Here is a 12,166-nt window from a genome sequence, read left to right on the forward strand (position 1 = left end):
CTTGCCTATTTCCCCATCTATAATTGAGAGCAAGGGGACAGCCTTGCAGAGTAAATTAAGTCACAGAGGGAATCCTGAGAGGTGAGCAGTAGAAAGACTTCTGCCAAATTCTCTCTGGACCTAAACAACAAAGACAACACACATCTGAGTCTTTGCCGGCCTTCCTTGGTTCCCTGGGGGGCCACAGGTTCCAGGCAGCACCTGGCTTCAGGTTCCAACCCAATTCCAGCAGAATGAGAAGCCATCTGTGGGCATGAGCAGAGGTGGGAGTCAGTGGTTTGCAAGAGCAGTGGCGCTTGCTCATGCCAGATGCCTGGCCTGGTGGTTTGGGTACACTGGCAACCAAACCGCCTACCTGTGTGTTCGAATCCAGAGGAAGGTGCAGGCAGATTCTAGGATCCGGGGTTTCAAATCCGGCACACTTGGGAGCTGACACATAGGAGACTATCTGACAGAAATCATTTCTTTTTTTCTTTTCTTTTTTTGAGATGGTCTTGCTCTGTCACCCAGGCTGGAGTACAGTGGTGTGATCTCAGCTCACTGCAACCTCTACCTCCTGGTTTATATATATATATATTTTATTGCATTTTAGGTTTTGGGGTACATGTGAAGAACATGTAAGATTGTTGCATAGGTACATATATGGCAATGTGGTTTGCTGCCTTCCTCCCCATCACCTGTATCTGGCATTTCTCCCCATGTTATCCCTCCCCAACTCCCCACCCCCCGCTGTTTCTCCCCTAGTTCCCCCCAACAGACCCCAGTGTGTAGTGCTCCCCTCCCTGTGTCCATGTGTCCTCATTGTTCAACACCCGCCTATGAGTGAAAACATGCGGTGTTTTTGGTTCTTGTGTCAGTTTGCTGAGGATGATGGTTTTCAGGTTCATCCATGTCCCTACAAAGGACACAAACTCATTGTTTTTTTAGGACTGCATAGTATTCCATGGTGTATATGTGCCACATTTTCCCTATCCAGTCTATCATTGATGGGCATTTGGGTTGCTTCCAGGTCTTTGCTATTATAAACAGTGCTGCAATGAACATTCGTGTGCATGTGTCCTTACAGCAGAACGATTTATAATCCTCTGGATATATAGCCAGTAATGGGATTGCTGGGTCAAATGGAATTTCTATTTCTAGGTCCTTGAGGAATCGCCACACTGTCTTCCACAATGAAGTGATTCTCCTGCCTCAGCCTCCCCAGTAGCTAGGATTACAGGTGCACGCCACCACGCCCAGCTAATTTTTGTATTTTTAGTAGAGATAGGCTTTCACCATGTCGGTCAGGCTGGTCTGGACTCCTGACCTCATGATCCACCTACCTTGGCCTCCCAAAGTGCTGGGATTACAGGTGTAAGCCACTGCACCTGGCCAGAAACCATTTCAAGTCCTCAGCTGTGTGTGCCTTCATTTACCACTCCCTTCTTTTGCCTTCTTGGCTTTCTTGAAGTCACACTCAGTGTCTACAAGAGCAGTGGAGACAGCTGCAGATCTGTTTTGATCTGGTGAGCAATTCCATGAAACAAACAAAAGCCCAGACACGGAAAGTATAGCATTAACACCAGAAAGTCACACCTATAATCCCAGTACTTTGGGAGGCTGAAGCAGGTGGATCGCCTGAGGTCAGGAGTTCAAGACCAGCCTGGCCAACAAGGTGAAACCCCATCTCTACTCAAAATACAAACCCTAGACAGGCGAGGTGGTGCATGCCTGCAGTTCCAGCTACTTGGGAGGCTGAGGCTCCAGTGAGACAAGATCGCTCCACTGTGCTTCAGCCTGGGCAACAGAGTGAGACTGTCTCAAAAAAAACCCAAAAAAAAACGAACAAAAAACCCCACCAAAAAGCCAAAACAAAAATAAGCTTCCCGTCCATGGTATTTAGATCCTCCTCTGATAAAGGAAACACACAGTCTGTTAGCTAGTATCTTTTATTGTCAGACCTTCTGTGAGCCAACAGTTTTGCAGAGATGTACATGTAGGAACAAGGCAAATTGTTCTGTGGTAGACTTAGTTGGCCCAAGTCTTTAAAACTTCTCCATATAAAAATAAAAGTCCAAGACCAGATTATTTTTCTTCTGGTCATAAATGCTGATTTATTTACAGGTGCCTTGTTCAGACCACCATTATAAACTTGGGATAAAATATGCATATATTTTATTAAAGCCTCAGCATTTAACATCAGTGTCCTTTAAAGACTCACTCAAGTGTTAAGACCTTTCAGGAATGTGGCGTCTCTCCCCCAGAGTCAACGTGGTTATATCTGTGATCTACCCAGACTGATGTTTTTAACTTAAATCTTTTAGACATGAAAGACTCCAAAATGACTTCATTCTTGTTCTAAAACCAGCACGGAAGCCAGATGTGGAAGAGTGGTTTATAAATACAGTTATCTTGTAGGCTGCATATCTGTTTATAATACAGCAGACACAGATAGCACATGTAAAACAAATTGAACTCAACACGTGTTTTTCGAAATACAGCAAAGACAGGAAAATCCAGGATTCCGGTTAATAAAACCACCTTATAAAGTAACAATCGAGACTATAGCTCTGCACTATGAAAATATACAGACGGTGTATACCATTGCACATCCTTTTTCCCTTTGCTTTTTAATGCTCATGAAACCATGATTAAAGTGTTGCATTTATGAACACACGAATGAACAGGCAAGCATGTACACTTAAAAGATGAAACAAAGAAAAAAGTTGATCCATGTCATTCCATGAGGAAGGCTGCCCGCAGCACTCCAGCTCAAACTCACTGTCCCCTTGAGCCCTCTATCCCCTCCCCACTCCCTCACCTTCCCTCAGATTCAGGGAAATCAGGCTGGGAGGTTAGTGCATCATTGATAGGGAACGCCCCCGCTTCTACGCTCTGTCAGTCTCCCAGAGAAGGGGGGGAAGGCAGTTCCCTTCAGTAGCACAGTTAGGGTCAATTAGTGTTGGTTCCACAAGTTAAGGCACTTCCGGCTGCTTTGGTGGCAGCGTGGTTCCTCCCCTCCTTTTTTTAAGGCATGTATTCTCTAAGAGTAGTAAAGCTTTGGAAACTGCAGTCTGTTAAAGTTGACAGCTTAATATAGGATATCATTGAAATCGGCAAGGCGAAAGGACCCTCAGAGACACCTCCCTCTGACAGGAAGCTTCCAGAAAGCCTGGGCAGCTCTGTTTCGGCTGGGCATGGCACACTGGAGACGGCTGAGGCCAGAGGGCATGCGGCAGTGCATGCAGGTAGCAAAGACAGGTGGGCTCCATGCCGCCTTCACCTGGAGCTGCCCTGGCTGCTGGCGGAGCGCGTGGTGCTGTAGCGCTTCTTCACGATCATGCTGATGTAGGCTTTCATGAGCTTGGCCACATCCACCACCTGCCCGGGGGAAGCAGAATCGACACAAGATCATGAGTCTCCCCCAGGTCAAAGGCCCCGTCTGATAACCAGACACTCTCTGGGCATCCTCCCGTAGCTTTCCGTGCTAATCCACTGCTCTCATTTTGCAGGAAGCCAGAAGCTTAACTGCTTTCACCTTCCTCATCAGGGAGAAGTGGAATCTCAGCTTTTCCAAATACAACATGCACCACCTGGTGGTTCTTTCACACAAACATGCCAACTTGGCTTGATGTGAATTGTCAGATTTTGCACATTAAAACACAGAACTATCCGAGGAAGTGACTCGGTGTCAACAGTGCTAAGATTACTATCCCCGCTTAAAATAAATGTGAAATAACAGAGTCTACAATTACAGCCTTTGAAGATGGGATCATCTCATTCTAGTCAACTCCTTAAAATGCAGCTGAAGAAACAAAGAACTGAGGCCCTCGGGGCTGGAAGGGCAGCCGGCTGCGAGACAGACGCCAGGCCCGCTTCTGCTCCAGACCAGCCACCTCCTCCAGCTGGGATCTCCATTAGCTCCTTCCCGTGAAGTCCCTGTCACTAACACCCTTCTCACAGCTGGCCTGGACCCCCGTGAAGGTATCGTAACTGGCTTTCATTTCCCTGCTTGCTCTCTTCCATTCCAGTCCCACCCCAGAGATCACTGTTCAGAAATTCACTGTTGTTACGCCATGCACAACCAAAGATTTCACAGTGGTTCCTGGTTGTCTACTGGATCTCACCAAATCCTGCAGCCTGGCACCTGGCACCCTTGAGCCAAGGGCTGCCCACCCTCTTCCCTCTCACTGCACGTCTCCCCATCAGCCTAGGGAACCTACGACGCCACATCCTCCAATCACCTGAACGCCCTCCTCAGCGCCTCTCCATTCCAAACCAGGCAGCAGGCGATTCCTCTCCACTCACCTTGCTGTCTTGCTAGCTGTTCCCTTTGGGGAAGCCTCAAAAGCTTCTTGTTTTATTGTACTTTTTAAACTTTGAAACTGGTAGCACATATATTTAGAGGCCTTTTAGTGTGTGTGGTTTCACAATAAAGAATGAGCTGGGCCAGGCACGGTGGCTCACGCCTGTAATCCCAGCACTTTGGAAGACCAAGGTGGGCAGATCACCTGAGGTCGGGAGTTTGGGACCAGCCTGACCAACATGAAGAAACCCCATCTTTTCTAAAAATACAAAATTACAGGCATGCGCCACCATGCCCGGCTAATCCTAGCTACCTGGGAGGCTGAGGCAGGAGAACTGCTTGAACCAGGGAGGGAGAGGTTGTGGTGAGCCGAGATTGTGCCACTGCACTGCAGCCTGGGCAACAGGAGGGAAACTCCGTCTCAGGGAATTAAAAAAAAAAAAAATGAGCTGCATCCAGGATGGTCATGTTCCCGGTTCCCTCCTGATCTGCAGAGGCCACCAGAGCTGAGTCTCACAGCTGTGACACTGCCATGTAATCGTTAACTCATTTTCAAAGGTTTTGTTGCAAATGATATACTTTTTCATGGACAGCTGTGTCCTTTCCCTTTCTCATCCTCACCTCCAAGGGTAAGACTCCCTGACACAATGGAACCAAATTCCTCTGTTGCAAAAGTATACAGGAGAAATATGGAGTTCTCAGATACTGGCCTGCAAGGGACCGGCAGCTGGAAAGGGACCGGCAGCTGGAAAGGGACCGCCACACTGTATTTTCATGTTTTAAAGAAAAATATTCAAAGAAAACGACCTGGTCAAAGACAGGAGGAAATGGGGTCCTGTTTTTCTGTTCCATCAAGACCACGAAGAAAAGGATGAACCTACTTTGCCTCTTACCTCACTGGTTTCAAAGAGCAGCTCCCTCTCATCGACCACGATCTTGTACGTATTCGCCAGGGGTGCCCCAAAAGAGAGGATGTGTTCATACTGGAAGACTTCCAGGGGTCTTCCCTCCCCACGCTTGTAGACAGAGACAGCGTCTGCGCTGACACCCAACCAGAGTTCCTGTGGGAAGCCACCTTCCTTGCACTGGTGGGCAAGAGAGTTGACAGAAGAGTTAAGTCATGAAGTGGTTGGCCACAGAAGGCATCTAAACCATAAGACAAGCTTTGAGTCAAGTCCTGTGCACAGAAGATGAAATATGTTCGATGTGCATGGAGGGGCCTGAAATGTGAGAAACGGTGCCTCTCTGGCTATCTTGATTGATTTCTAACTAGTTAATCTCACGCACTGGGGAACACCTCACTAACTGGCAGAGTCTACCATCTTGCTTTGACTCTCCAGCACTCGGTATTATTCTACTAGCCGTTTGGATTAGCTGCGGGGAAGTGGCCTGGATGATGTGCTGGCCGAGGGACTCAAGAACGCTCCCCTGAAACCCAAGGCAAGTCTACTCTCCTCTTCATATCTCCAGTTCTGCCTCCAAGCCTTTATGGGGATGATTAGTCTTCAAATACAAAATCTAGGATCACAGAGAAAAATTCTCCAAATCACTCATGCTGAGCAGTTCTGGCTCCTCTTCACAAGGAGCAGCAACGGCCTTTCATATGCAGAGTGGGGACAGGGACTTTACTGGTTTAACTATAGACTTTCCTGTACAGATCAGCAGAAGAAAAATAAGAGCCCATATGTAGGGGCTAATAACACAGGGCTGATCCAAACCCGGACGAGCAGGAGGGATATAAATTAGGAACACTGAAAAGAGTGCCTAATTTGTATCCTTAATAACCAGACTTTCTCTGTGAAAAGCTTTCTATGCTTAATCCACAGCTCATATTTTGCAGGAATCCAAGCGTTTAACTGCTATTACCTACTCCTTGTCAGGGAGAAGCAGAATCATGGGTTTGTACACAGCACCTGATTTTTTTTAGACATAAAACCAAATATAATTGAACCAGCCAACCAAACCAAAAACATCACCCAAGTGAAAAGCCATTAATGGATCCTGCAACATGTAAAGTCATCAGATAACACACTGAATTACTGTGATCGTCAAAAAAAAAAAAAAAAAAAAAAAAAGGAAGATAATCCAGACCAGGAGCTGGCAAACTTATCATCTATTAAGGGCGACATAGTAAATATTTTTAGACTCTGTGAATCGCATGGTCTCTGTTGCAACTAAACTCTGCACAAAAACAGCCAGAGAATGTATCTAAAGGAATGAGTTTGACTGTGAACCAATAAAACTTTATTTAGAAAAAAGGAGGCAAGCAAGATCTGACCCACAGTCCACATTTGCCAAACTCTCATCAAGACCATAGGTAAGACTGCTTTTCAGTAAGTGGTCTACTTAAAAAAAAAAAAAAAAGTACTAGGTTGATGCTAATGGCTAAATTCCATTATGAAACAGACATTCTTCCCTTCAAACTGATGGTTGTAAAGAAAAAACAAAAAGTAAAATGCAAGTATATCCAACGTTTCTAATTTGCATATATACCTATACATTTTTTTAATGTAGATTTTTATCAGCGTTTAAAAAATCAGACCTATAGCTTCCCTAAGGGAGGGTAGTAGAATAGATGACGTCTTAATATGGCGTTCATTCCTAATATCACAGATGCATTTACTATTATAAAGGAGGAAACTTTGGGGAGAAGGGAGGTGTTCGTGGTACAGTTTGGAGGGCTCTAACAAAGGAGGCTGAGAGAGCAAAGTGCTCCATCTTGTCTTCTCCCCACATGAGCTTGGCTGTGATCCACGTTCTCAGGTGCCGGCACCCCGCCCGCCCCAACACACGGCAGCCCGTTCTTACCTCCACGTCAAACAGCGTCGACCCATAGCCAGGCCACTCCTTGATCAAGGCCATGTACTTGGCCATGGCCTGTTCCTGGTTCATTCCCTGAAATTTCTTCCACTTGTCAATGATGCTGGCTCGAGCAGACGAGACTTCTTCCTTAATCCACATGTCCAGCATCTGCTCCTCCTCGACCTTCTGCCGGACCACGGACCCCGTCCGGAAGCTCCGCCTCAGGGTCCCCTCCAGGAAGCTCGTCCGCCTCTTCTCCAGTCGCTCGCAAGGGGTGAAGGTTTTGGTGGACTGGCTGATGCGGGCCTTGAGTCTCTGCAGGGAATAAACCTCTTCGAGGGGTGGGATGGCAGCGTGCAGAGTATAATCCCCCTGCAGATATTGGAGTCGCAGGGCAGCAAGAACCTGGAGGTTTTCTTCCGGGGCTGGATGGTGGCCGTGGATAACCGCCTCATGGGCCTGAAAGCAGAGAGTCCTGGTCAAGGCACTGCCATGCCACAGATGCCCACAGGGCTGGCTCCTCACTTCATCAGGGTTTCTCCCAAACTCACCTTCCCTGACTGCCCCGGTTAAAACTGCACCCTCACCCCCACCTCACTGCTTTAAATTTAATTTTCTCCCTAGCACAGATACCATCTGACAAACACACGTCATATATTTTATTCTTATGGTCTCTCTCCTGTCAACTAGAAGTTTCTGGCACAGAGATTCAAATAAAATGTGTAGCAGGTTTCATTCTACAAATGAATGAAAGAGCAGCTGGCCTTGTCTTTGCTGAGAAACCTACAGGTGTGCCTCATTTCTAAGGAGTGCCAGTTAACGTACAAGACTAAGTATTAACAGGTTTCACCCTTGCTCACCAGCAAAGAAATCTGTTTCTAATTATTCCTTTTACCTGTTCAAACATAAATGCAAATTCCACACTGTCTTTTGGCACGTTGTCTGTGTCCAGGAAGCAGTAAAGTTTGAAGTAGAATTTCCATGGCAGGTCCCCCACCTCGGATGTGGCAGCTAGCCTACAAAGAGGAATCGAGAGAGACTCAGAAAATGAACAAGAGGGGCCTCTGGTGACCCGCAGGGAGCTGACTTTCCATGGTGTATTCTAAGGACACAGACATTCTGTCCAGGCCCAGATAACAGTGGATAGAGAATTGGAGAGAGGAATAAACAGAGTGAAAAAAATACTTTCATCCTGATTTTGCTTTAAGAAAATAAACAGGCAGACTCTGGTTAAACCAGTTAACAAGTGTTTTCTGAGAGCCGCAGTCCAGTTAGTACTAGCTAAGCATTATGCTAAGTCCACAGGAAGAAAAACAAAAGCCTATTTCTTTATTACCTTTATCAAGCCTCAAATACATTACAAGAATAGTTATAAAAATTGATGTGAATATTCTTGTATGAGGGCTGTTTTTATACTAAGCAGGAATACCTTCCACGCTACTTAGAGGATGCGAAGTCGCAGATCAAGTATCGTAGGTCTCTAGGCTGGGTGTGGTGGCTCACACCTGTAATCCCAGCACTTTGTGAGGCTGAAGCAGGCGGATCACCTGAGGTCAGGAGTTCAAGTCCGCCTGGCCAATGTGAAGAAACGCCATCTCTACTAAAAATACAAAAATTAGCTGGGCATGGTGGTGGATGCCTGTAATCCCAGCTACTCGGGAGACTGAGGCAGGAGAATCGCTTGAACCCAGGAGGCAGAGGTTGCAGTGAGCTGAGATTGCGCCACTGTACTTCAGCCTGGGCGACGGAGCAAGACTCCGTCTCAAAAAACAAACAAACACGGTCCATTTTATAGGACAGATATAAAACACAGTTTAAAGAGTTTATAAGTTGGTTTGAGTCAATCTGCCCAATTTCAAAGCTAATGACAACTGGAAACCTAAAAAATCAAGAAATTCCCAGATGGGTCCAACATGGAACTGAGAGAAGGAATGGGGTAAAAGACCACTGACAAATCACGTAAGATCATGGCTTTATCTAGGAATCGAGAAAAATAGCGGAGGTGCAAAGTTAAACAGGCATCAACGCAGGTAAAATAAAACTCACTCCAGTGACCCATGAAGCCAGAAATGGAATGGAAGCTCAAACCTTCAACCCTGCTCTGAATTCCTCTTATTTGCTCTTCTGATACAGTAGGGAGAAGAAACTTACTTTTCAAACTTTGCTAAGACATCAGCTACAACGGTTCGACTTTCAATGGCTTTGTCGACGTGGCCGTTGTATTCAAATAAGGCAAACATGTTCCTGCTGTCCTCCATGGCGAGGCCTCGGATCAGCTTCTCCACCACCTGGAAGACACACCAGAGGGACTTCAGCTCCACAGGCTGCAGCCGCAACACGTGTCCCAGAATGTGCCGTCACCTGATCCCAGAGGGAGCTGCTGGCACAAGGGTGTCTCCAAGCAGCTTCCTAAAAAAGGTCACCAGTGAGGTCATCCCAGAAATTCCAAAGTATGATTTTCCCTTGTTCTCTTGAAATTAGGTTTATCTCTTTCTTGTCAAAATGAACTCAAGAGTATTTTGCCCAACAACAGAAGCAGATGGGCCAGGCACAGTGGCCTCCACTTGTAATGCCAGAACTTTGGGAGGCTGAGGCGGGTAGATCATGAGGTCAGGAGATTGAGACCATCCTGGCTAACATGGTGAAACCCGTCTCTACTAAAAATATACACAATTAGCTGGGGATACTGGCATGTGTGTGTAATCCCAGCTACTCGGGAGGCTGAGGCAGGAGAACTGCTTGAACCCGGGAGGTGGAGGTTGCAGTGAGCCGAGATCGCACCACTGCACTCCAGCGTGGCCAACAGAGCAAGACTCTGTCTAAAAAAAAAAAAAAAAAAAAAAAAAAAATTAGAGGCAGATGCTGGGCTGATTTCTTGCAAACCTATGTTAACAGGAAAAGTGGGTGAAAAGCTGAAGTCCCTTCTTTTAGCTGATAAATTTATGAATTCCACAACCAAGACTCCAGAGATGATGATTTGTTCTGCACAGGAAGGCTTGGTGGGTGGGGGGAGGTTTGGGGGGTGGTTACTGCATTATCTTTTTGGCCAATTGGTTTTATAATAGTAAAGTTCAAACTTAGAAAATGTGGCTGGGCGCGGTGGCTCAAGCCTGTAATCCCAGCACTTTGGGAGGCTGAGGTGGGTGGATCACCTGAAGTCAGAAGTTCAAGACCAGTCTGGCCAACAGGGTAAAACCCCATCTTAAAAAAAAAAAAAATGCGTTCATTTGCCATTCATCTAGCTAACCATGTGACAAACAAACACTCTGCTGCAGAAGCACTGCAGTAAACCCCCATCAAAGCGGGTGGACCTGAGCCAGGTCTGCAGCGCTGCTACACATGCAGCTGCTTCCCAGAGTAGCAAGATATGACTCAGGTACTTTATCTCTGTTTCCACTCATCTTAATATGTTTTTATCTCTATATTGATGTGGTTGTTTGTGGGTTACATGCATTTCCTTAGTACCGAGCAGCTGTACTAAGCAAATTGCAACTGCGAAGGCAGCGGCTCTAACGCCACACCGCGTTCCTGGCCCAGATGTGTCTGCAGCAACGCATCTAACAGAACAAGCAGCAGCCGCCTCTCCTCACCTCCCCAGCGGTGGTGTGGGAGTTGATGGTGATCTTGCAGGATCCTCCTCCATGGCAATAGACCGTGGATGTCATCTCCTGCCTGTGGATCAGAGCTTCGATTTCATCTCGCGAAGGCACAAACTCTCTGCATTTGGTTTTTTTAAGAGATTCGTAAGTGAAGAGAGCATATTTTTCCATCTCGGTTCCTGGAAACTGTTCCCGTATCCTAGGAGACAAACACTAACTGTTAATTTTTAGACTGAAGAGGGCTGGCTGCTGGGAACTGGGCTGTGGCAGGTTCTGAGACCAAAGCGGTGAATGATCCCCCAATGGTGAATGGAGCAAGCAACAGTGACTTCCTGGCAAGGGCCTGCTTCATTCTGTGCAGTTCAACTTAAATACAAAAAAAAACCTAAAAGAGCGAATGTCTCACTGGGAGCAATTGTGCTGCCAGCTCACCTCTGCAGCATTGTTAATACTTGAAGAGTCATGCCTCATATTATCATATAAAAATTCTTGGTTGGGGGCTGTGGCTCACGCCTGTAATCCCAGCACTTTTGGAGGCCGAGGTGGGTCACATGAGGTCAGGAGTTGGAGACCAGCCCGGCCAACATGGTGAAGCCCTGTCTCTACTGAAAATACGAAAAGGTAGCCAGGCATAGTGGTGGGTGCCTGTAATCTCAGCTACTCAGGAGACTAATGCAGGAGAATCTCTTGAACCCAGGAGGCAAAGGTTGCAGTGAGCCGAGATCGTGCCATTGCACTCTAGCCTGGGCAACAAGAGTGAAACTCTGTCTCAAAAAAAAAAGAGAAGAAAAGAAACTTCTTTCTCCATAGCTAATCAAAATCTCAATCAGATCGTTTCTACCTCTGATCTGGAACAAATATCCAAGTTGGTATTTTTTTAATGTACAGTAGTGGTAATTAAATTGATCCAATGTCCTACACATGAGGACGCTACACCAAAAGTGACGTGGTCCCTGAAATAACCTTGTGTGGCTTAAAGAGAAAAAGGATGGCTGCATTCTGTAAGCTTGCTCAGGCAACTCACAAGTCTGACCTGGAGGTCCCTGCCCTAGTGGAGGTATCTTCTGTTCAAGAGCCTCTTTATCAGAACGAGGACCCAGTGCCCCATCTGCTGGGCAGCTCTGTCCAGCTCACCTACCGTGGCCACGTGCTTTACCTTTTCAGATGGAACTTGAGATACTTGAGAATCCCTCGGCTCGGCAGGAAGGTGCAGCTCAGGCACGTCAGGATCTGCCAGCTGTACAGGTTGCCCACACTGCCGGGGTGGGGCACTTTGTTGGTCTGTTTGATGAGCTGGCAGTACAGCTCATCCCGCAGAGGTCGCAGGTCATGCCCTGTCTGCAGGATGCCCTGGATTATTGGAATAGGGTCAGACATAGACTCCAGCTGCTGCAGGGAATTGAATATCTTGATGGCTTCATCCTGAAGGGTGGTATAGCCTTTGTCTTTGAGCACTAGGACAAGCAAAACAGACACAGAA

At 46.8% G+C, this 12,166-nt stretch overlaps 1 protein-coding gene across 4 annotated transcripts in view; it reads right to left on the bottom strand.

Annotated features, from left to right (window-relative positions):
• Positions 1-1,910: 1,910 nt before the first annotated feature.
• The window catches only part of MYO10 (myosin X), a 272,693-nt gene continuing 262,437 nt past the window's right edge, over positions 1,911-12,166 (bottom strand). For all 4 annotated transcript variants that reach the window (XM_064375882.1, XM_064375881.1, XM_064375883.1 and 1 more), the window contains 7 exons: positions 11,843-12,140; positions 10,678-10,885; positions 9,239-9,375; positions 7,983-8,103; positions 7,094-7,546; positions 5,179-5,370; positions 1,911-3,360 (listed from right to left, as the gene is read on the bottom strand). In XM_064375882.1, the coding sequence (XP_064231952.1) occupies positions 3,259-3,360; positions 5,179-5,370; positions 7,094-7,546; positions 7,983-8,103; positions 9,239-9,375; positions 10,678-10,885; positions 11,843-12,140 (1,511 nt within the window). In that variant the 3' untranslated portion in view covers positions 1,911-3,258. The remainder of the gene's footprint in view (positions 3,361-5,178; positions 5,371-7,093; positions 7,547-7,982; positions 8,104-9,238; positions 9,376-10,677; positions 10,886-11,842; positions 12,141-12,166) is intronic.

Source organism: Aotus nancymaae, unplaced genomic scaffold (assembly GCF_030222135.1).
Source record: "Aotus nancymaae isolate 86718 unplaced genomic scaffold, 86718_ANA_hifiasm-v0.15.2.pri h1tg000014l, whole genome shotgun sequence".
NCBI classification, from domain to species: Eukaryota; Metazoa; Chordata; class Mammalia; order Primates; family Aotidae; genus Aotus; species Aotus nancymaae.